Source organism: Halichoeres trimaculatus, unplaced genomic scaffold (genome assembly GCF_033239565.1).
Source record: "Halichoeres trimaculatus isolate MK-OKI-2021-1 unplaced genomic scaffold, fHalTri1.1 fHalTri1_scaffold_2, whole genome shotgun sequence".
NCBI lineage: Eukaryota > Metazoa > Chordata > Actinopteri > Labriformes > Labridae > Halichoeres > Halichoeres trimaculatus.
Genome location: NW_027437180.1, coordinates 22558452 through 22583698, shown reverse-complemented (window position 1 = coordinate 22583698; position 25247 = coordinate 22558452). Strand labels below are relative to the sequence as shown.

At 40.3% G+C, this 25247-nt stretch overlaps 1 protein-coding gene across 3 annotated transcripts in view; it reads left to right on the top strand.

The window, feature by feature from the left end:
• LOC141810286 (protein sidekick-1-like) overlaps nt 1-25247 on the top strand; it is a 255916-nt gene that overhangs the window by 168129 nt on the left and 62540 nt on the right. For 2 of the 3 annotated variants that reach the window (XM_074697693.1, XM_074697686.1), the window contains 11 exons: nt 391-417; nt 7842-7944; nt 10583-10758; nt 15374-15457; nt 17046-17240; nt 18150-18266; nt 18399-18566; nt 18806-18908; nt 19002-19175; nt 21885-22021; nt 23084-23231. In XM_074697693.1, coding sequence (XP_074553794.1) covers nt 391-417; nt 7842-7944; nt 10583-10758; nt 15374-15457; nt 17046-17240; nt 18150-18266; nt 18399-18566; nt 18806-18908; nt 19002-19175; nt 21885-22021; nt 23084-23231 — 1432 coding nt within the window. The remainder of the gene's footprint in view (nt 1-390; nt 418-7841; nt 7945-10582; nt 10759-15373; nt 15458-17045; nt 17241-18149; nt 18267-18398; nt 18567-18805; nt 18909-19001; nt 19176-21884; nt 22022-23083; nt 23232-25247) is intronic. The other variant, XM_074697702.1, reaches the window with a different exon arrangement.

The window sequence follows — 25247 nt, the reverse complement described above, 5'->3', positions numbered from 1 at the left end:
AGACAAAATGTGGTAGCTGGTACTTGATGGATGGACTTCAAACAGGTCGTCTGTTGCCGGACTCCTTGATAACGTGCTGTTCTCTCTTTTCTTTCTCTCCTTTCCTCTGCCTCTTGTTCTCTGCCAGTTTTTCTGTTTGTTCACTTGGGGTTGAAGTCCTCTGTGTTGTTTTGTACCTCTTACTTCAAGACACCTTAGAGCTGCTGTTTTGTGAAAGCCTGTGTTTGGCTCTCTTTAGAGTGTATTTGCTTGATGTGTCTTCTTTTGCACCCCGAGGAAGCACTTGAAATCTAAATTATATCTCTCCTGTTTTCCTCCTTTTTACTCCCCTACCCTTTCTCTGCTTTTGTCCTGCTTCTTTTCATTTAATTCTCTTGGGCTGACGGACAGTTGGCAAGAAGAACCGCGGGTCATCAGGTAAAGCAACCCATTTGCATTTACATTATGTGTACTGCTCCTTCTTTCAGGCATGGTCTTTTCTGCTCTGACTAAGCAGAGCCAAACATTATTGTGACCTGAAGGTCAGAGCAGCTACTTAACTTCCCCAGGGGTTTAATTGGCCGTTGGTTTGTACATCCTGTCAGAGTCGTAGCACAGGTTTCTATGTTTATGCCTCAGAGTTACATATAAAAACCCATACAGCTGGGACTTCTGACCTTGAGTTCAATCTGCCATAAGCTCCAAATAATCCATGTTAAAGTGGAGCAGGGTTGTCCACTGGTTTATAGAATGGTTGGGATGGGGTCATCTTGAATATGATGTATTTAACACACACTGAGATTTTAGTACGGAACTTTTTGGAGGTTTACATTTGACCTTTAAAGTCAAGTTAACTAATTTTTGCTTCAGGCAGTGTTTTTGACAGTGGTCAACAACAGGGCCATTAAATGTATCAAGACATATAGGTAGGAAAACTTGTTATTATTCCCTTATTGGCTGCTTGACATTGCCCCCAAAACTTCCAGTGGCACTGCACTGTTTGCTCCAGAAGTCTCCAAAATCATGACGTAATGAATGCTGAGTCCACGCTAAAGGCTTTGTCTGTATCCATATGCATTCCAGATGTACAGCTTTACCAAATATTTAACATATGAAGCTAAAATCTGTCAAAAGCAGGAGGGATAGAACAATAAATAAATCAAGAACCTAAGAACACGCAGAAAAGAGGCCATCTGCTCGGGGGCTAGCCTCATTGGGGCACATCCTGACCAATAGGTCATTCCTGTGAAGAAAACTGGATTTGGTTTGAGTTCTATATTCTATAAATGCATCATGTTTTAGCCTGAAACTGATTGTTGAATGGAGCTGGAAGGGTCAGCATCAATTCAGCAGTTACTTTAGAGCTGAAGAATTCCTCCAAATGATTAGACGAGAATTTCCACTAAGTTTGGCTACATTCAACAGAGGGGCTACTTTGTTTTCCTGAAGTCTTTGCCACAATGGCTTGTCAATTAGGGCGCAGGCCTTGAACTTATGTCACTGTCTTTCCTCAAAATGCGGCCTCAACCTAAGTCTGAGTTGCACAGCCATACATGACGCCTCAAGGGTCAGAAAATTTTAGACGAATCAAGTTGGTGACATCAGCTTCTTTCTGGTGAATGCTCCCAGGTGTGACAATAAAACAGTGGGCACAGCACTGACAGCATTCATGAACCGCAACAGTGACAACAGTGTGTAGGACATTACTGCAGCTGTTAACATGTGGTGCCCAGGCTAACTGCCTGAACTGACTCTTCATTTTTTGTATGCACTAACAAACACACCTCCCTTTTCCCACAACATCACCTTAGTTTTTGATACACCTGAGCGCTGTAAAAGCTTGCTAAGGTTCTTGTGTTTTCTCCCTGCTGATTCAAAGCAGAAAAAAAAGCTATTTCAAATCACACCTGAGGGTGGGTTAAATGCTCCACACAATGCAAACTGCTCTGTGCACCAGTGATGTTTGCATACATTAAAATGATCCATTACTCATTCATCTGAAGAAAAGTATGCCTCTTTCTATGCAAATGACTCATTACAAAAAGCACCAACACTTATGCTGGCACTAACAGCCTTGTGTGGTTGAAGTGACACTTTTGCCGTCTGCTGGGAGTAGGTGGTATTTGAGCTGGAGTATTTATGAGCATTGTCTACAGCCTTAAATTATGAGGACAACATTCCTACCTTTGGATGACCCAGAAAAAATATATGTGTACACAAAATCTAAATAGTTTTTTTGACATTAATATTTATATGAAAACCAGAAGTATATCGATCTGGAGCTTAACCCAGGCACATACAAGCTCTGCTATTGAAAGCAACACAAGGGTTTTCTTGTCCCCATCTGAAAAGCTGAAGGAATTATCTGAATATAAATTGACATTTTTGTCACATCAGTGATAATTCTACTCCACTATAGAAAGCTAAAGACTTTCCTTTACCATCCAGCTCATCATACATGTGAATTTAGCTATGTGCAGCAGGGTGTGGGGATGCTCACAGCTCATTAGTGTCACAATGAAAAAAGAGAAAATTGCAGAACTATTTGGTGTTTCAGCACTGGATTATCTACAGAGCAACATACTTTTTTTTTTTTTAATTATTTTTCTTTTATTCATTTTTTAATGTAGAGCAACATACTTTAAACTGGACCTGAAGACAGGGTAGACAGCGGTGGCGTATGACGCACAGTTCTTCATTGTTATAAGTGGCTATAAGTCTGAAATTCCCAAGCCTTGCTCTGTTTCTTTATGGTCACATACTAAGCAGTTCTGACAAATTCTCTCCATTTTCATGTTGGAAAAATAAAAAAATGGATTCCGTCGCTGTACTTTTTAGAATTAATGTTATAAAAAAACCCTCTTTGTTTCTCCTAAGAAACAAAACAAAAGTTTCAGTGCTTGAAGCTACTGCACACGCCCTTATTTCAGTGTAGTCATGATGAAATGTTACCTCATTGTGTCATAGTGGGTTTTGTCAAGCAGCCAAAAAAAATCCAACTGCTCAAAATGAATCAAACAATAATCGAGTGCCCCTGAGAGCTAAAACCCTGCCCTGCATCTCCATGACTACAGCATACTCCATGTATCTTCCTCTTCCTTCTTCTTTCGCACTATCTCTTCAGCTCCCCCTTCCATCACTCGTGCAGTGCCATGACAGAGATAGATGGAGAGGTTGGCAGCTGAAGGAAGGGATGAATATTTAAAATCGGGCATCTTTCCCAGTCGTCTCTTTGCTTCCTATTGTCTGTGTCTGTCTTCCCTTGGGGTTTAGATTTTCAACTCCTGGTGTGGTGTGGCTTTATAACTCTATGTGTGTGTTTGTGGGTGTGTGACTTGAGGTTTTATATTGCCATTCTAAGGCAAGAGCAGTCAGATGATGACACTTTGCTGTCAGCATGCAGCATTAATGAGCGCAGTGACATGCACAAACACTCACCTCACTCTCTTACACACACACACACACACACACACACACACACACACACACACACACACACACACACACACACACACACACACACACCACACAGACACACACAAACGAGGTATTCCAGTGAGAGCAGCAAATGATCACCTTCTCTTCTCCATTTATTTATGAAAACCCTCTAAAAAGTCTTTAAAATATTCAGAAAAGCTCAACATTTTACTCCTAAACCTCTCATTTCCTGTGTGCTCTATTTTCTTTCATGTCAACCCGTTCCTGCCTCTCAAAATATCCCCCTCACTCTCTCATTCTCTCTGTCTCTCTGCTGTGAATTGCGGTCTCAGTGTGATTTGTGTAAGTTGGCTGTGAACCCTGCAGACACCTGCCTGACAACTCTATTAATACACAGGCCGCTAACACCACCCCACTCCTGTGCGTGTGAGTGTGTGTTTGTGTATTATATGTGTGTGCATTGATGCAAAGAGGTGTATGTTCAACCCTTGGCCAATCCATCTGCTCTCTAGGTCTCTGCAGAGATTTGTTTGAAAAGCTTAAAACACACAGAGCTGCAGTCATAAAGAGATCACACACACCGCACACACTCAGGCTGACTCACTGACACAATAGGGAGTGGGGAGTGACTGGCAGATTTAATAGGAATACAAGCTGTAATCTGAGAGAATCCATTCGATGAGGGATTACAGTCTAATCTGTGGATGGAGTAGCCTTTCATCTCTCACTGCCTATCTCCATCTCTTTCCAGCCTGAAAGCTGCATCAATCCTTTTACCAGCCCTGTTTTTATAGTTCCCATCATGATTTCATTTTTCTGCTTTTACTTGAATATTGCACACACTCACACACACACTCTCTCACCCCCTCATCAGTACTTAACTGTCAATCAGGAGTGATTGCACGGACGAGAAAAGCAATGCAATATTGCAATGCTAGTGTGCAAAAAATGCACACACACACACACATCATGCACATTCAGATTTTTTTTCTAACAGCTCTCCTTTTATCATCACTCTTTCTTTAATGAAGCTTTTCAGGCCTTATTTGTTGATGTGATATTTCTTCCTTTTATCCATAACCCCACCCTGCTTCTCTCTCTGCCCTCCATCACTCTCCCACCCTCCATCTCTCTGCCACATGGTGTTTCTCATTTGCTAAATGAGGAATCCAATAGAGTTAGATTAAACTTCTGGACTCTCTTTGTAGAATCTTTACAGGGAGCCTTTTAAGCTTCTGCAGCTCTCTCTCTCTTACACACACACGCACACACACACACACATTCATAGTAAACCACTGTGTGCCTGTATGAATGTTTCTCCATGTTTAAGCTGAGGAAGACTAATTTGATAATCCGTGTTTAAACAACAAAAAGGAGGAGATAAGAGGATAATAGGGAATACAGGCGGGGGAGACATGCTGAGGGGACTGAGAGAATATAGTCTTGATGAAACGATATGAGATTTCCCCGGAGAAAGAGGATGTTAGACACGCTGACTGAGGGAAAAGAGGAGTGTAGATCACACAACCATATGGCATTTTGCTTTCCCCTATTCCTCCATCGTCATGTTTGTCACTCCAGAAAGATGAAGACCATCTGCACTGTCTCCTTGTGCTTTTCACATCTATGTTCTCCCTCCCATGAGCATTTTTCTGCATGCTCTCCCTCGACGTACAGGTGTTCCTGCTGGCCTGATTCATCTGTCTGCTCCCCTTAGACACACAGACCAACTTAACAGGCTGGGTTTGTATCCCTGTATGCTCATTATCCTTGGGTGCTGCTGCCATAACGATGCCTCTGATGACTACTCATCACTGCCTGACCCCTGTCTCTGTGGACAGCTAATGGACACCCTTCTCCTCCTCTCTTTACCTTTCACCGTCAGCCATTTCTTTGACTTCTTTTATATCCAAACTTACTTACCAATCCTCACTCTTCTGACACTAGACCTTTCAAAATTTGAACGAAGTTAAATACACAGGATATTTTTTGTCTGTGTGTGTGTGTGTGTGTGTGTGTGTGTGTGTGTGTGTGTGTGTGTGTGTGTGTGTGTGTGTGTGTGTGTGTGTGTGTGTGTGTGTGTGTGTGTGTGTGTGTGTGTGTGTGGGTGTGTGTGGTTGAGTTGGGGAAACTCCACCATTTCTTCCCACTGCTCTTTTTGTGCCACTTCACTTATATTTCCTTTTAATGACTAAACCTCCTCTCTGAGTCAAAGTGTCAATGACGGCAGGTGTCACAACAGTACTGTGAATATAAATGTGGGTGCATGTGTGTGTGCGATCATTCCCTTGTCTTCCAGTAGCTGCATATCTTAAACCCTGTGACAGTGGGAAATGACTTCTCGACTCCTTCTCCCTCTGTTTAAAAAAAAAAAGGAGGAGTGAGAGCAAAAGGAGCAGGGAGTTAATTACCACCTTTTCCTCCTTCCTTTCAAAGGGGAGATCAAAGCTGCTCCTCGCCTCTCTCTGTCTTTCCTCCAAACCCTCCACCAGCCTATGTCAGACCTCGCCTGTTAATTTGAAGTCCCTACTCCTCCCTTGTTGGAGATCTACATATTTATTGGTTGGACATGGAAAAATCAATAGTCTTCACATAGATCCCCGTCACAGTGTGACGTGGTCTATGAAACATCATTAGCTATTTTTCACAGTGCCATATCCAACTTATTTTATAGACTTGTGTGAAGTAGAAGCCGCTCGTGTCAAACTGATAACAAGTGAAAGAGGCTCTTTGTATGTATAGGTATGAGTGTTGACTAAAAAGATGCCCAGTGCAGGAATAAGCTTTGCCTGTTTATTCAAACATCACCTTCAAGTGCACAGATTTTATACAGATGCATGGCTTGATTCGTTTAAAACATTCAAAGTTGTCCAGGCTTCTCTCCCTCCATCAGAACATTTACCCTCCTAACTCAGCAAGCTTAGACGATGCAGTTTGTGATCTTTTTGTTTCTTCCAACCTCAGTTGGACCTAAAGTGGCCTTGGCTTCCAACACATGCACCAGAGTTTGTATGCAGGGCTTTGATTCACAGTTGAGGATTTATGAAAGGGCGCCTGGTGAACAAAACTTTAACAGAAGAAAAAAGGGAATGTGAGCAAGACAAAGCCATTGCATTGTAGGTACAAAAAGTAAAAGGTCATGCAGTTTTCTATTTTTCTCAGTATTAAATCAGTTAGCCTCTTGCTAAAATGTTTTCCAATTGTTTTGGTTTGTGTCGGTCCACCCAGATAAGAAGCAGCAACAGTTTGGAAGGGGACATGGCCTGTCATAGCAAAGGTGAACCTACTTTACAAAAAAAAACCTTGTGCTGGTACACTGGGACAAAAACCAAAGTCTAATTAAATTGCAGAATCAAGGTTTATCTGTAGCTTCACCTGACTGTGCTCTGATCTTGCTGTATTCACAAGCACAACTCTGGGTTTGAAACTGGAGACGCAGGGAAAAGACCAGTAATCCTCACTCACTCACCACATGAAGCTCTTTACATCCTGTGTTCTTTTTGTATTTGAGGCTATTCGTGCCATAACTCGGGCTCACACACACACAACATATATTTGTGCACAACATCATGTGTATGAGAATGAAAATATCTACCTGGAACAAGAGAAAATAGAAGTGAAGACGTATTGAAAAGAAACCTCACTCAAACTTCCCCTCTCTCCAGTCCAACTGTGACAGCCAAACATCTGTTCTCAGTCGCATATTCTGTCATTTTCTGTTTGCACTGTCTGTCAAATACTGTAATCCCCCTTCACATACTTTCATTCTTTCGTTATCTGTAAAATTCTTAAACTGCTATCTCCCTACTTTCTGCCCTCTTGCGTCTTGAATGGAGGATATGACATAGAGAAGAAGAAGAAAGAGGATGGAGAGGATTTAAAATGTAGAGAGTTTGATCTGTCTTTTGCAGCACTGCTTCATTTTATCTATACCACAACACAATGTCAGTTGAGACTGCACAGAAATAACAAGAACACAATCCTACAGAGGAGCCACAGTAGCCAAGAGGTTACAGCACTTGCATTACAAAAAAGGGTTTTCTGTTTAGGTCACGGCCAGTGACCTCAGAGCTTTCTATACTCTGCCAGTTTGTCGTTATAGTTTATATCTGCCTCCTCACTTCTTGTCTTTTCAGATAAAAAATACCACTAACAGCCCACACACTAGATGAGATAAAACAATGGAAGCTGTGCTCAAATTCATGGTGGAAAAAGCTGTTTTAAACCCCAAGAAGTCTGGGTTCTTCATTGTCAAATGTCCAGGGGAAGGAAGGAAGCAGTCATGTGCAACAATAATATGTACTGCACAAAAAATAAAATAGAAGAGAAAATGTTGTGCCCATGCAGTTTTTAAGTGTTTGAGGTAATGCTGATAGCAGAGATTTATTTCTAACTGCCTCAAATACTTTCTCTTCCTGTCACAGATCCTGAATCAGAAGCTGTGGCTCCAGCAATTGTGATCGGACCCAAAGACACAACAGTGGTGGCTGGCAGTGAAGCAACACTGGAGTGTATTGCTAATGCCAGGTAAATGCCTTTTATGAACATGCACACATGCAATGAACACACTTCATATGGATGTTTGATTTTGGGACCAAAGTTTGAAAGATCTATCGTTGTAGCACAGCAAACCCTCCATACACGTTGATCAGAAAAACGAGCACACTCTCTCTCTCACACACACACACACATACACAAAAGTTTACCCAAATAAAGGTTCAATCAAAGTATCATCCCAGATATAAGTAAACAAAGTTGAAAGAAAGGTGAGATTTTAAAACAAATGCATTACGAAACTGGGCCCAAAGCAAAAAAGCTATTAGCTAGAAGAATAAGAAAGAAGCAACTACAGGGAACAGTTCATAAGATCAGACACCCAAGGACAAATACATTTAGAACTATATTCAACATCAATAGATAACATTTTTTGAAAACTGCAATAAAAAAGAGTTTTCTCAACCAGCAGCTGCCGATAGAGTCAATAAGAATGTTTCAGATTCATTAGATCTCCCAGCCATAGGCAAAGAACAAAATGAGAAAATATACTTGTTGACTACAGTAAAAGAACTGGAAGAGGCAATCTAAAAATTAACAAGGCCCCAGGTATTGATGGTTTTCCTTCTGAGTGGTACAAAGTTTGTTGTGAACCGAGTCCAGTTTTGCTTGCAATGTTCAATGAGACCTTAAAGGAAGGTAAAATTCCAATCCGGTTTTATCTAGGGACACCAAACTCATGACAATATTAGACAAGCGCTACAAATAGTGGAAGAAATACAAAAACAGGGAGAAAAGACAGTCCTATTAAGTGTAGACACAGAAAAGGCCTTTGATAGCATCAGTTGGAGATGTTTGTACCCCAGCTTAGAAACATTTGGTTTCAATAAAGACTCGACCAGCGTATCAAAACACTTAACCAAGCTCCAAAAGCCAGAATAAAAATAAACAGTAATCTTACAAATTGGTTCTATCTGCAAGACAAGGACCTTGCCTCTCACCACATTGTTTGCGATTTTTATAGAACCCTTGGCCCAAGCAATACAACAAGAAGAAGAGATACAGAGGATAAAAGTAAAGGACATGGAACACAAAATTGGAGTATTTGCAGACGATGTTTAATTTTTTTTTTAAACAGCCAAGTGTGTGTTTTCCATAGTTATTGAGGCTGTTAGACTGTTATCATTTCTTCTCCAGTTATAAATGTGTCATGTCAAAAACAAAGCAAATTCTCACATTTAAAAACGCAGGTTTGCCCATTGTTTTCTCCCTTTTTCCAGAGCAAAGTTCAGCTCACTCAACTGCCCAGGAGACACCTGTATTTTTGAATTCCTACAACCACCTCTTCACCTGAAAGGAGCCTTATCAATTCTTAGCATAGAGCAATAAACCATCAGAGTTATCTTCTTGTAAGTCCAGCCTTGATGAAGCTTTAACATGATAAAAACACAGCTTAGCTGGATCGTCTGAAACAAAATGGTGTATTCTGGGTTCTATTTGCTCAGTATGCCATGTACTTTAATCATAGACTGTTTGTACAGGATTTATATTGGATTTCCTTATTTAGTCTGGGTTAGCCTTGCTGCTTTGTTCCCTCAGAGGTCAAATCCTCTTAAGGTTTTCTGTCCAACACTTGACCAGCACATAAGTAGGAGTTAAGACTTGACAGTACACAAGCTAAGGAAAAATGGCTTAACCTAAAATACATATCACAAGGTGTCATACATTTAAAGTGAAGGTAAAAGAACTCTAAGCAGCATCAGTAGCAATTCTCCTTGAAACAGGGCAGATGAGGTCAAACCAGAGATTTTTTTTATTCAACAGAGGTTTTTATGTGATTTTTATCAAGCTTCAGTGGTATCCAAGCTACTGACAAATTTGAGTCTCCTGCATTTCTCCTGGCAGAAACAATCCGCTTGACAGTGGCTATTTTTGATATCAGAGAAAGCACCCACAGAAAGATTCTCACTCCAGAGGGATAACTTTGTACCAAGGGAACAACTGAAAGAAAGAAACTATTCTGATGAAGTTTGGAAGAAGAAGAAGAAGAGAGTTGTCGGTGTGGTTGAGTGCAGTGCTGAAGTTTTACAGCATCTGCTTTTCCTACCCATCAAACATTGATCAGTCATTTGCATCATTGCAGTCTTGGTAGAGTGCTGAAATAATTAGGGTTTGATCCAAAATAAGCACTACCAGGACTGTAAATGATGTTATATTATTTTTTTGGCGGTAAATCTTTGAAACCTTTGTTTCCCAAAATTAAGGGAGATACATCATTACTGCTGATAAGCCCTAAAACTTTGATCTATTTTTGATTATGACTCAGTACTGGATTCATGCTTTCACAAATAATACACACATACTCACATAACAAGTGTGTTAGATGTTGATTTCCAAAACAGAATTTCACATTTCATAAAAGCTCATTCACTTTCTTTCACATCAAGAGAAACAGGCTGAATCTCTGTCATCCTGAGTAGAGCTGAAAGCTCCAATTCAAAGACTGTCAACATTCATTTCCTCTCACATGGACACATAAACTGTTGGATTTAATGCAGTGTAATGCGTTACATCACTCTCCACTTTTTCTGACAATTTCACTTGTCTCATTTGTTTTCTTCTCTCCCTCTACTTTTTTTTCTCTGTTCTTTTTCTGTCCATCTGCTCCCAGACCAGTCGACAGCCTTGTGGTGTCGTGGAAACGTGAAGGCCGTCGGCTGACCAGTGGGCGCCGGCTCGTTATTCCCGTCTCTACTTCTTCTGACATGGGGTTGTATATTTGTGAAGCATCAGTCAGCAACAGCACTGCCAAGCCTGTGGAGGCACGGGCTCAGCTCACTGTGCTAGGTAAAAGAAAAGGCAGCCACTGACACAAAATCAAGACTGTCCTGTGTCTTTTCTTGTTTTTTTTGCTGCTAACCCATTTTTGAATTCTATTTGTTCCCATGGATATTCTCACCGTACTTTTAAAAGCATAATTGAACACCCCAAAATGCCACCTACAGAGCAATTTAGCTGAATCTGCTGTCCACGCTAAGGTTGTTAGTGTGTTCAGTGTTAGTGTGGTTAAATTTATGAATGAATGAATTATATAATAATTAAATGAACGAGAATGGCTTGAATGAGGCTGAAAATATCTTGAAATTAACAAATTTTGAAGATTCATTTCAGTGGGACACAAATTGTGAAAGAAGTGAAGTATCCCTGAAAGTTGTGAAATAGGCATAAAAAGTAACAGCGCTCTAGTTCTAGCAATTCAGCAACAAACAGAATGTTTTGAATTTCAAATGGTTTCAATCAGTTGAAATTTATAAGAGAAGAAGCAAGAGAATAAGAATTTCAGGAAATGTTGAAGAACATGTGCTATGAATGCATTAGGCCTTTACAGCACATGTTCTTCTAACGCAACCAGAACTGTGTTCTTTATTTTCACAAAACTAACTAAAAAAGACTAAACAGTGCCAGGAGTTCAGTTTTGTCTAAACCTTAAGAGCATAAGGTAACCCTTTCTGTGTTCTATGTTCTACTTTAATATGGTTTCCTTGAAATTCTTCTTGAACTTTTTTATCATAGTGAGACAGCAAGAGTAGAGCTTGCTGCTTTCCTTTTAGTTGTTTTTTTATTCTTTTATTTTTTTCCAGAAATAGTGTGCATCATATTTTTTTCAGATTTCTGTCATTTTATTTCTGTTTATGAAAATCAGGTACTGACTGATGCAGGATTGCTTTAAGTATTTTAGTCCATTCAGGTCTTGTCTCAGACAAATATCGCACAGAAAAGAAAGGAAAAACACTAAAATGTACAAAAGCTGGCACTCAAATTTGGCAATTTCAGTCTAAACTAACAAAAGAAATTTACGTAATCCGAGCCAAAATTGGAAAAACAAAAAATCAGAACCAAATGAAAATGCAAACTAATGAAATATCAAATTATTATAACCTTGTTCCACACTCCACCTCCACCAAAATGCCTCAATCTAGTTGCAGACAGCTGTTGCGTTCACGTGCACACTGGTTAGTGGTTACTTCAGGCGTGTGATCGCCATAGACACTTTAACACAAAAGAGAACACCACCACAGACACCCATACCCGTTCGCCCCACGGCTAAATTGGTTTTGTTCCCTGGAGTCGCCAATCAATAGGAGAACACTGACTGCACTCAAACAGGAGCACTCTCGTCACAGTCTGCTCCGTCTTAGATATGTGTGTGTAAATAAAATCAACACAAACACACACACACACACACACACACACACACACACACACACACACACACACACACACACACACACACACTCTTTGGGCAGGGAGCTTGTGATTGATGAAGCGAAACTTTTTTCTCCCCCTAGTTCGTCAGCGTCTTTTTGATCTGCAGTGATTGCCAGAGCGGAGGAGCACCTAACGCAGAGCGAGCAAACTACCCACGCCTATAGAATACTCACTAGTAAAAAGGGCCAGCCTGAATATTTATACCCCCGTGCCCCCTCACACAATCTACCACCAACTTTTATACCTCTGCTCTCTCCTTCTCAGTGTTATCTCGCTTCATTAGGCCAACAGGACTGGTAAGGCCTGCCTTTCAGAGACAAAGTCTGCATACATTGATTTGCATCAGAGGAATCGAGAGGGATTAATGCGTTGGTACTGAGTTTTTTTCTTTTTTTGCTATCTGCGCTGCAGACCTTGATGCGATGAAAAAGATTTCTTAACGGGATAGTGTATGTCTATGTGAGATACACAGACAGCCTCAAAGGCATTCATTATTCAATTTCATCTCTTTCTACCCAGATCCACTTATTGGAATATGTATGACGCCGCATGCTTGTGTTGTATACTGTATAGAGGACTACTGCTGCAAACAATACATCTGTTGTTTTTGTTCTTCATCCTTGTTTTGCTGGGAGACAGTGGGGAACGAACAAAAGCTCAGAGCTTTAAACCCAATAACCCAAAATGCTGCAAAATATGTTTTGTTGTGCTTCTAGGTTCTTGTACTCACCTCAGCAAAGGTGATTAATGCACCTGCATTATCAGGGTCACACTGTACGGCTGTTATTCATCTGTGATTTTTACTGTTCTATCCTTACTGAGCACCCCACCCTCTCTCTCACATACATCTCAAAAATCTAGCGCAATCCCGGCATGTTCAGTAAAGATAGGAGATGTGTTGTTTTAAAGTTACAATAAAGTAGTACAGAACTGTACAGACAGCAGCGGCATGGAAGTAGATACTGCACACCCACAATATCAGACACAAAAATACAACTCGATCAAGCCTTCAGAGTGTTGTGTTATTGCTACCTCAGTATTCACTTCCACAGGTTGAAACAAAAAGGAGAAAAAGAAATACTGCAGGCACTGAGGGATTTATTTATTTATTTATTAGCATCAAAATGATTGTAAGGTGTCTTTTTGTGATATCTTTAAACAAGCCCAAAAAAAGCAGAGGTGTTTTGTTTCAGTGTAGACATCCATCATTTGGTAGACTCACTGCGCTTTAAAATTGCCTGGTTGTATTTTTGGTTTAAGCAGGGCTTGTTTATACCCTCTTCCTCTCTCCTCTCCTCTGGACTTGTCAGTCACCTGATATTTACAAATGGGTTGAAATGAATGGAACTTTAGGAGAGGCGGGTTATGTTGTCAAAACATTTAGTATTACAAAAATGCACAAAAAAACATCTATTAAGTCTCAAGGTTAATTTTATGCAGAGCTGAGTTTCCACTGAGGGTCTCCTCTTCATTAAACAATCAAAACTTGGAGAGGGCAAATAAACATTTTTATAGGATTTCTTTTCAGCTCTTTAATCATTAAACATGCTTTTGAAGCATCTTAGAGTGCATTTTTAGTTTTTCAAATCTGTTGCCCACATCGGCAGGTGTTTTGGTCCTTGTTGTTCAGTTTGTGACATTAATCTGACTGTGTATTGATAGAGATTGAGGGCCAAGTTTCAGGGCCAAGGCTGAGAATTTCAAAAGCATGAGGAGATAAATATTTTTTTAATGCACTTTGAGCTGAAGATTGAGACTAATCTTTGAGAAAAAAAAACTGGAGTAAAGTTAGAGTTGAAAAAAGTCTATGCAAACTAGTGGCACATCACGTCTGCATTAAATTTTTGGGTCTAAGCGATGGCAGTGTTGTGTATTTTAACAGCTTTTGTGCCAGGGTTTTCTCTGTTCATTGCACATCAGTCTTTAAGGCCTTTATTGGTACATTTGCAGAAGAACAGATGACTGAAGTGTATGACTTCAGGAACGTTCAAATGACTAAGGTCAAAGGTCCCTGAAGTAAATGTGAAGTTAATGTGAAGTCCTGAGTTAATCTGTAAACATATGCAAGTTACCAATGTGTCATTCACTGATATTAGCAACACTGTCAGTTGTGAAAAAAAATAAAGGCTTACTTTTCAAATAGCTGCATCAAGATACATCGATGGGCAGATGACATGTTACATGTCTTCATGCTTACTGACACAGAGAGCTAGACAGCAGGGTGCTCACTAATGAGCTGAAAGTGTTTTGACCCAGAGACTAGAGCCCAACCGATTTGGGATTTTTTGGGCCGATGCTGATACTGATACTGGGGGTGGAAAAAAAGCCGATATCCGATATATCGACCGATATCTTATATATCGGCTGAAATATATAATAAATTCATTGATATACACAGGATATATACTGTATATAATCACAAATCATTATAATACCCATTTGATTCAAGACAGAGATAGAACACTATTAAATTAAAACAAGGAGCTTAAATTATAATTCTGTCAACATAAGAACTGTAGTGTAAACCAATGATAAATAAGAACAAGCTGTAAACACAATAATAAGTAAAGAAGTCAAACTGTAAACACCTTAAATAAATAAGTCAAACTTTAAACACAGTAAGTATAAAAAATTTGAAAATGTAAATACACAATGAGCAACTTACACGACGTTAAAACGTATTATAGTCTTACATTAGATAATGGTGGACGTGTGAATTAACAGTAGCATTTATCTCTGTTAATCTCTCAAAAAAGCAACTAACACGATGTTAAAACGCTGTTCTATGGTCTTTCATAAGATAATGGTGGACGGAGGGGGCAGGCACTCAGGCAGTGTGCAGCCCAACACATAGACACACAGGAACAGGAGCGACAGAATCTCCGTGGAACAAAAGTTTTTAAAATCCGCTACATTTTGGCCGATGTTGTTTAATCGGCGACAGGCATGATAGGCCCGATTAATTGGCCTGACCGATTAATCTGGCTCTACCAGAGACACGCTTCAATGTCAAATTTAATGTTTTTTGTTGGCATTTTGATGTTATTTCGTAATTTCAACTTTGACTGAAAATAACTGAGGAAATAGTTCCTCCTCTAATATTTTTTTTCCTCATCTGTGGTCCTGATACTCTCCTGTAGTTCCTGCTTTTTAACTAACTTAACTTTATTATCTTCACGCTTTTCCTCTGTAGAACGTCCAACTCTAATGGCACAACCCAAGAGGAAGATCATGGCAGACCTCGACAGGAATGTGGACATCCCCTGCCAGGCTACAGGTATGCTTTGTTTGTAACCATGTGACTTTAACTAAGTCTAAGGAGCAGTTGATCCGGTTATGAAACTATCACAGTTGGATATGAAAGGTTGAATCATTTATGTTTTAGTTTAGTGCAGAATGCGGTGTGAGTGGGTGAATGTAACAAGTTGTTAAAAAGTGCTCTGTCACATTGGATAGAAAGTGCTATGATGTGTACAAGTCGTCCTTCTCTCCCTCTTTACAGATGGTGTCAGTGTAATTAAATCAACCAAGCTAAAAGAGGAAAAAAAGAAACAGAAAAAAAGTGTTAGACATTTAATCACATCCAAAGATAAAAGTAATATCAGCTGTGGATGACCTCACTCAAAGCCTTCAGTCAAAGAAGGAGGCAGGTATCGACAGGTCATTTCAAAGGGATTTCAGGGCTGAACTACATTATAATTTGATGTAATGGAAAAGGTCAAACAACTTATAAATGTCAAAAACTGATGGATTCAGCACTGTGAAGAGTAAAAAGACAGGTCGTTTGACCTATATCCCATCCTCCACAAACCTTTGCCGCTCTGTGTAACGTGGACGCGTTTGTCAGATTTTAGTTGTAAGTTTGTCAGACACGGCTCCCTTTCTTCTAATGTTGGAAGTTTCCACATTATCTGACAAGCACTAAATCATATTGGGGAACAAAGCTGTGGATGTTTGCAATTGTTTTGAATCCTTACGTAAAACGTTTTTGTCAAGGTTGTTAGATCCGAAATTATCAGACATTCCTTTTTACATAAGTGATTCTATTAACTTTAATAAGGCTGAGCTTTGGTGTCGTTAAGCAAGTGCATGCTTTAGTACATAGGTGTCTGAGACCAAGTCTGAAAATCGCTCTCGTTCTTGACTCTTGTTTTTAAAACGGATTACATGAGAACATATATTTGGACACGGCTCTAAGAAAATGCTTCTCTCCCTCCCTCTCCTCCTTGCTAGTTTAAGTTCCTCCTCAGTAATCTGATACAGTGGCAGTGTAATTAAATAGCAATGTCCTGAGGGCAGAGAAGAAGAGGGATGGGGACTTTGAGAAGGAATAAGCAAAGGAGGAGAGACAGATAGAGTGCAGAGTGACCTGAGTGAGCAAGACAAGGTGGGGAGGAAAATACTTGGCACGTTTCTGTGAAAGACTGACACCAACAGCTTTAGAAAAAGTGTGGAATTTATTATTCCTTCTCTCGCTCTCACACACACTCTCTCTCACACAAATGCCAACACTCTGGTATGGAGATGAAGATGATGATGGAGACATTGAATGAGCCTCCTCCTGTCATATCTGACAGTGTCATTTGGACTGGTTGGGCTGATAGTGTAGAGAACTGTTGAGCTGCTTTTCCCAACATGTTTTATGCAGTGTTTTTGGCCCTATTTGCCACCCTTACACTACCACCTACACCCTGCAATCAATATATTATAAGCAGGCATTAAACTTGAATGTATTTGTATTAGAGGAGTGCCAAAAGAGAGGAAGGAATTATATGTATAAAAAAAGGTGGTCTTTTAAGTTCAACTTGGATTTCTGGTTTGCTAATAAGCACAGTTATATCTTCATTTCTCACCCACATTTGTAGGCATGCCTCAACCCAGAATAGAGTGGTACAAAGACGCAGTGCCACTCTCCAAACTGGCCAACCCTCGCTACAAGATCAGCGCAGCAACTGGTTTGACCGTGCGTCGTGTGCAGCCAGGAGATGGAGGAATATTCCAGTGCATTGCCCGAAACACTGCTGGAGAAACCCAGGCACACTCTCAACTTCTCGTCTCTAGTAAGTTTGTATGACAAACAAACTCTCAAACATACACGTTAACTCCTGCTCTCAACTCTTTGCCGGGAATAACCCTTGTTTGTTGCCACTGTTTGTGTCTTTTTAATTATTTTTTATCCTGTAATCATTTTTTTGGTACGAGCTCATGGTTCATTAGTGTTTTGTCAGTCCTGCTGCTCAAAAAGAATTTATCTAAGACTGCGCCCCTATTTATTAGTTAATATTTAGCCTCTTTAATGTCAAAAATAGTCCAGAAAATTAAATAAATGATTAGCATACTACCACACAGTCTTAAAAGACATCATTAATTTGTTTTTGTTTTTTTGTTTGTTTCTTTTTTACTTTGAATAAAACAGTAAAAGGGAAATTCCTTCATTTAAGTAGTTGCATTTTACTTATACTTCCCATATTGGCCTCACTGTACATAAAGACATTTGTAACAGTCATTAATTTTCAGACACTTTGTGTGCAGCTTTACTCTGTAAATTCATTTTGAATCTACAGTTTTGGTGAAACAAACACCCCTCCTCTGCCTTAGCTGAAACAAAAAAACTGTTTTGTCATGTTTTATGACAGTGTGAAAGTCAGTCATTCAGACAATCTGCCAGGACTTTTTCCAGTGTGCTGATAAATTTTTCTCTGCAGAGTTTTATTTATCGAGCTGGGTGATTCAGAGTCACTGTAAAACTTCCACACTCTCACATTTCACATTAATGCACACACGGAGCACTAAGTAATGAGCAAAGCCTCCAATGATCAAAGAAGAATTATTTACGCTCAAGTTAATGCTGTCATTCTTTCTTTTTCCATTCCTCTGTTCTTCTGTAGGCTTCACTCTTGCTCTAATTATTCTTTAACCCTGTCCTCTAAGAAATTAATCAGGCCCTCTTTTCTTTACCCATGTTTCAGGTATGGCCCCCACATTCACTTTGCCCCCATCTGACCAAACAGTAACTGATGGGAACACAGCCCTGTTTGCCTGCCAGACAAGTGGCGCCCCAAGACCTGCCATCACCTGGAGGAAAGGTAACAAAAAAAAACACACTCTGCGATACACACTGAAAAAAATACAAAGATACACAAACATCAAGATGGAACTGCTTCATTAACCTCAGGGCTGTGTTATTATTATCGGTCTCACTGTCGCTGTGTGTGCAGGATCACAGGTTTTGGCTAGCGGCTCCGTGCAGGTTCCCAGGTTCTCTCTTCTGCAGTCTGGTAGTTTGGAGATACAGCCCGTCAGCTTCCAGGATTCAGGAGAGTACACCTGCATCGCCTCTAACTCTGAGGGAACCATCAACACCACTGCTTCCCTCACCGTCTGGAGTAAGATGGCAACACGCACAAACAATACACACTGAGTCTGCTCAAGATACATCAATTAAACAGAATCCAAAAGACATGGAACACCAATTTATCTGTAGACCTTTAAAAGCATTAGCTCAGGCTTAGGAAGTACTGTGTTTGTTTTTATCTTTGCCAATACTTAATGTTTACTTCTCTTGGTTTTAAAATTGCTCCTCTCCTTTTTCTGCTCTTCTCTCCCCGTTTTTTTTATTTTACAGGTCGTACTGTTATCTCTGTGCCTCCAACAGACAAACGTGTCATCAAAGGCACGATTGCTGTCCTGGACTGTAATGCCACACATGACTCCAGGGTTAACGTCAGGTACCCCCTTCTCCCATTTTTCAGATTTTACAAGTTTCTCTTTGTCCTTAGACACATACAAAATATGCTGCATGTTTTCTCTCTGCATTGCAGCTACAAGTGGGATCGAGGTGGAGTAGTAGTCCTTCCCTCCAGTGGGGGCCGTGTTTCTGTGCGCAAAGGTCTGCTCACAATTGGCCAGACATGGTCAGGTGACATTGGGGATTACACCTGCACAGTGACATCACAAGCTGGCAACGATTCTCGCACTGCACGCCTCGAAGTCATGTGAGTTCACATAATTGCATGGTTGTTTCCACAGCTTTACTTCAATTTTGCAGATGTTGTTTTACTTGGTCACAAATCATCCTGAAAAAAAAACACAACCTGTTGTTTAAATGTATTTAACTGCCTCTAAAGTTAAACAAATGTGTTGATAGATTTTTATCTTTACAAGCTATTTGGAACATTTGTTACCTTAACACAGAGAAAAGTGTTTTTTGCACATTTTCAATCTTGTGCTGGTCTCTGCATCTTAGCATCTTCTCCTCACTCAAAAAGAGCAAACATCTGTTCACCTGGTGTAACTCTTATGTTGGTTTATTATTTCCATATGAACAATGAAGTGGGGGATGTTTTCATTATTTGTATGATATGCGCATGTATTGTGAAACACAGACTTGGGAAGTCTCCAGTAAACAGCACTGCATCGATCTTCCTCTCGAATGGCCCTGAAATGACTGTGATGTGAAAACAATGAGCTGGTCCATAGTCATCTCTCTTGTTCTGACTGGTTCAGTTGCAGGTGTGATCGACAGGGAGGATTCCTGTGCAGCAGTGGTGCAGAAAAAAATGCTGATTATGCTAAACAGCGTTCAGGAGAGGCAGCACATACTGTAGCTTATTTAGTACATTTCTAAAAACGGAGAAGGTGTCAGTGTCAGCTTAGTTCAGCCGTTGTCTAATGAGATAATTGCTTGTTTCCAATAAAAGACAAGCTCTGCCAAGGGCCAGGCACTCTGAGCTAAATACATAGAAAGAGTGAAGTGAGAGAATGTGCCTCAAGTGAGTTTGCAGACAGAAGTTTAAGGTCAAATCCACTATCAGGTACCTTCTAAATGCACTCAGTCCACTCTAAGCTCTAGGAAACCACAGCTATATTAGTTTTCATTCATTAAGTGTGCGCATGGAGCATACATTCCCCACTGGTCACAGAGAGGGTCTCACATGAATTGGCATACCCAGCGCTCAGATTAAAGCATGCCATACACGTTTCAAGTGTATCCTGCCCTCAGATCTTCATAGCCTTATTTCAGCCATTGCAGGAGAAGCCCAGTCATGGAATATTGTGAAATATAATCTAATAGGCATTTTAGTAGTGTACTTAGAAAGGCAGTTATGATATATTAATAGATTTTCAGGGTTTGAGAGAGATAGAACATGAGTCCAAATCTATCTGAATAATGCAGAAATAAGAGGTTGTTCATGTCAGACTCAGAGAGAGGAAGGAGGTTTTTTCTTAACAAAAACATGCAGGAAATTAAGGAAGTTCTGTGTGTCTGTGTGTGTGTGTGCACACGCACTCATGAGCCACACACACACACAGCCATGTGTGTGACTGACATTCTCGTTAGCTCAGTATCACTGGGTCACGGAGGCTAACAGACGCTGGCAGCAGAGGAGACAGACTAATTACCAACAGGTTATTGGTTCAACTCCCACAAGACCCACCCCTGAGTGTGCCTGTGCATATATGTGTGTGTGTGTGTGTGTGTGTTTTGAGCAAAGGTAGTTCCTCTAACATTCTCTATGCCAATCCATTAATTAATGTGATATCATGTCAGCTCAGAGAAGAAAACATCTTTCTTATTAACTCCTTCTCTGCTCTATCCACTGATGCTCCTTTTTTATTTATTATTTATTCCTTATTTATTTTATTTATATGACAACACACTTCTCATCTCTTCAGCTGTCTGCTTGTCTGTATTCAAACACTTCTTAATGCTTAAATCTCATTCCCACACGAATAAAACCAATAGCTTGTTTCACTGAATGAAATTAACAGCCAGTATGTTGTTCTTGGAGATTATTTTGGGCGTGAGATTCATAGATCCATGGTATTCTACAAATAATTAATGAGTTGATTCATGTTTAATGCAGCCAGCTGAGACACAGGGGAATGTGTGTTTAATCATGCCTTCAAAGTAAATGCATGTATCTGTTTTGTTCTGTCATATGCTTTGTTAAGATCCTCAGTGTTGTTATCTGTGCTGACACAGGGCAGTGCTCAGATCTACAGTCTGTATTTCTTAAGCTAGGTCCTTCTTCTCTTTTTTTTATCTTCAAATCAAAAATATAAAAGCTATTCCTTTTTTAAAAAGTATGCATTTCTTTTGCTCTCTTTGTCAATAAGACAAACTGAAAAGTCTCTGCACTATGTCACATTCCTGTAGTTATTTTTTTAAACACTTTCATTGTAGAAGTGGATTATATAGAAATAGTTCTTTTATGGTACTTTTACCAGCTGTGGTTGCTACCACAAGGGAATTAGTGTAGCGGAGCAAAGAGACTGGAAATGTAGAAACATGACTTTACTTCTCACCAACTCAAGCTCCTTATCGACTTGTAAAAAAACAGAAGTGCAATGACCAACATGTTCTTGCTGGACGTCTGCACAGTTTCTTCACTGGCCTGGTTTACAGTGACAGTTTACAGTCCCACAAAAAGATCCTTGTCATCAACAGCTTGTAATGAGTGAGTGAGTGTGGTTACAATTTCTTTTTTACTTTCAAACAGGAAATGACTGTTTTCTTGATGGTGATACGATTAGTTAACCAGCTGCTTCATTATTAGCACCTGAACATGATCATGACAAAGACTTTGTTGTCAAACATTTTTTCAGCCAAAAGTAAAATTACTCCTACCAGAGAAAAGCTGAATAATGACTTTCTGACTTTGTGCTGATATTTTTGGGTCTTTCTTTTGTTCTCATTTCAGTGAGCTGCCACACTCTCCTCGTTCCCTTACCGCCCGTCTCAATGACTCCGACTCCCGCTCTGTCCTGCTGTCCTGGCTACGCCCCTTTGATGGAAACTCCCCTCTTCTGCACTATTTGCTGGAGCTCTCTGAAAACAGTGCGTATGCGTGTGTATGTGTGTGTGTATGTGTGTTTGTGTGTCAGGGCACACTTTATAGTTCCTGAGCAGCAAACAGCTGCTCACTTGCTGTCTCCCAAGCACTGACACTCACTCATTTACAAGAGCTAGACATATGGAGAGCAGTGTTGGTGTGTATGTGTACATCCAGGTTCCCTATAAATATACTCTTATTGCCCCCCCCCTCTCTGTCTGTCTCTCTTCCTCCCTCTCTGTCACAGATGTTCTAACAGCAGGCTGGTGCTTTGTCAAATGAGCAATAGAGGAAGAGACGAGAGAGAGAGAGAGAGAGAGAGAGAGAAGGGGGGGTGTGACATGGGTAGCAGATTTGAAGGAGGGAGCTCTACAGTCACTCTTTCTCCTGCTGTGAGCTAAGAGGACGAGGAATGGTGAATGTTGCGCATAGAGCCAAGCACTTGGAACAGTAAATGTCAGACTGATGGGTGATTTTCAAATGTTAAAGCAGTTTGGCAGTTTTATTAATACTTATTCTCATCACTTTTAGGGCAACAGCAGGAGAATGACTTGAAGTTTCCCACTTTTGCCATTTTGGCAGCTGTTTTATTGCATAAGCCAAACTAATGATAGAAAAACACTCAAAACGTCTGACTGGTTCTGAATCCCAGCAGTTCTGTGCACACTGATTACCAACTGTGTGTGTGTTTATGCGATGTGTTGGATTTCATTTCAGAAAGGAATGAGCCATTATAAGAGAGAATGTATTTTGTGTCAGACAATTGCTCTAATTCACTTGCTGGGCTTTCTTTGATGGTACTCACATTATTCATCTCACTGACACCGTGGGCTCCTATGATGATAATTGTGCATCATTGATTTAACAGGGCATTTGAGTTTCTTTACAAATGCTTTTCTCAAAGCTGTCTTTCATGTAACCTGTGGTCACTTAAAATTCTTTTGAGCTCAGTCTCTTTTGATCTGTTCTCCTTTCTTTTATTTTTGTATTTTGGTCTAAAATGTCCCCATGTCCCTGTTTGTTCTGCCAGGTATTATCAGCCTCTAATCTCAGTGTCTTTTGTCTAGACTCACCATGGAAGGTTTACCTACCAGAGCTTGATCCTTCATTGACAGAGATGTCGGTGGGTGGGCTCACACCTGCCCGGACCTATCAGTTCAGACTCTGTGCTGTCAATCAAGTGGGCAGGGGTCAGTACAGTGGCGAGACACAGAGGTAAGAGTACAATGTCAGTATACAGAAACACACTTAGTCTGTGACCTAAATATGGGACACACTCAACTCCCACTCACTATTATTTCACTCATTTTGTCTAAAAAGCATAAAAGTACTTTTTGTGTAGCACACACCATGATCTGTGAAAAATAGGAAATATCTTTGCCTTTCCATCACTATGAAACACACTTGATCTCACTGACTCACACAAAGTGGGTAAGAATAAACCAGAGCTTTTCTACAATTCAAAAGCCACAGTGTGTGCACGCCCACACTCTAATTTGTGCATCTAAGAGTGTGCGTGTGTCTGTTTACGTGTGTTACATGAGCATGGATGAGGAAAATCCAGAAACAGGGACTTGTTTGAACAAGGCATGGGGGACTTGTTATTTAGAATCCATTTCATTTGAAATGAGTGATTCTTACTCATTTTACGTACAATATTGATTTATATTTGTGCGTGCATGCGAGTGTGCGCTGGCACTTGTGTGTGAGTGTGTGTTTCCCTGCAAATCTGACTCGGTGTCGACAACTAAACCAACAAAATGTTTGTTTTTTCTTTATTCCTATCAATGCTTACCCTGTAGTTCAAAATGCTTTGTAGAAAAATGCTGTAACGTTTCACAGGGCTTCAACGTACAGTCTAGGAAGTCATGTTTCTGGACATGGGACAAAGGTTATGAGTATTAATTTTTGCTATACAAATGACACTAACAGTAATGTGTGTTGCTGTGTAATTTCAAGTGGTGGAAAAACCAACAACATGAACGCATCCATCAAAGCATAAATGACCAGGAGTGACATGCGCTCGATTGTGTTGTGTTGCCTGTGTTACAGTTAAAAGGGAGACCCTGGCAACCTACAGCTAATGTAGCCACCCAAAGGGGTTTTGTTTATCTTGCAAGTACTGCTTGACACACAACACAGTGAAAAAGTATTTTTCAGATATTTTATTTCTATGTAGCAACAGCTGTTGGTACAACAAGTTTGATCAACTTTTTTCAACACAGAAAGTCCCCAAGAATTAAATTGATAAGTAGAACCAAAATGGCATTTGCATCAGTTTAGTCTTTGAGGCCTGAACCACAGGAATATGGATATATTCCTAAACCCAAATTTTTCTGTCTGATTGGGCCTCTCAACCACACGAACATGGCGATTTCACCCACGTAAACGGAGATTTTTAAAAACCGATAAAAAAAGTGAAGAAATAAAAAAATATCCAGTTGAGTGGATCCGTGTAGTGGTGTTAAACGGAGCTGGTGTTGACGCGATGACATCAAGCGCCTAGCAACAAGTCACTGTGTTTGACTGCGCGTGCTCATAACATTCTTCTTCTATGGTTTTCACATTTTGCTAACCTACCACTTATCGGTCAGGCATGGCATTGCAGGCTTCAGAGGTGATCGTTTTCAGTTTGGCCTCTTTGTACGGACAGAGATATGTCTGTGGTGTGGACGGAAATTTTTTTTTTAAACAAGAACAAAGATATCCGATCAAAAAAATATCCATATACGTTCAGGCCTTAAATTTCCATCCATACCCCTTGCATATCTGCAAGTGTTTATTAAATGTAACCTGTAAACAAGATGGTTACTGTGCAGCTGTCTCAATGTGTGTGTGTGTGTTTGTTTATTTGTTTGTCAAAGAGGGTTGGAGGAGGTGGGGCCGGCCTCCTAACAATAGCAATCCGCCTCAATAAATACACTCTCTCCATACAACAGATGTGTCTGGACTTTAAAGTGCACACACACACACACACACACACACACACATACACACACACACACAACCTCAAACATTGTTTTTCTGTAGCTCTTGATGGTGACCACAGTCAGAGGCCAGTTGTTGTGCTGCCAAATCGGCTCTGTGCTACATCAGCAGCTGCAAACACTGCATCCACACACCTCAGATTACACTCTGCTGTCCTCCTCTATTGTCTCTTCTCCTTTTTTTTTTGAACCGAAACTTTTCTACTTTGACTCAAAATCTTCCTCACTTATCCTCTCTTGCAAG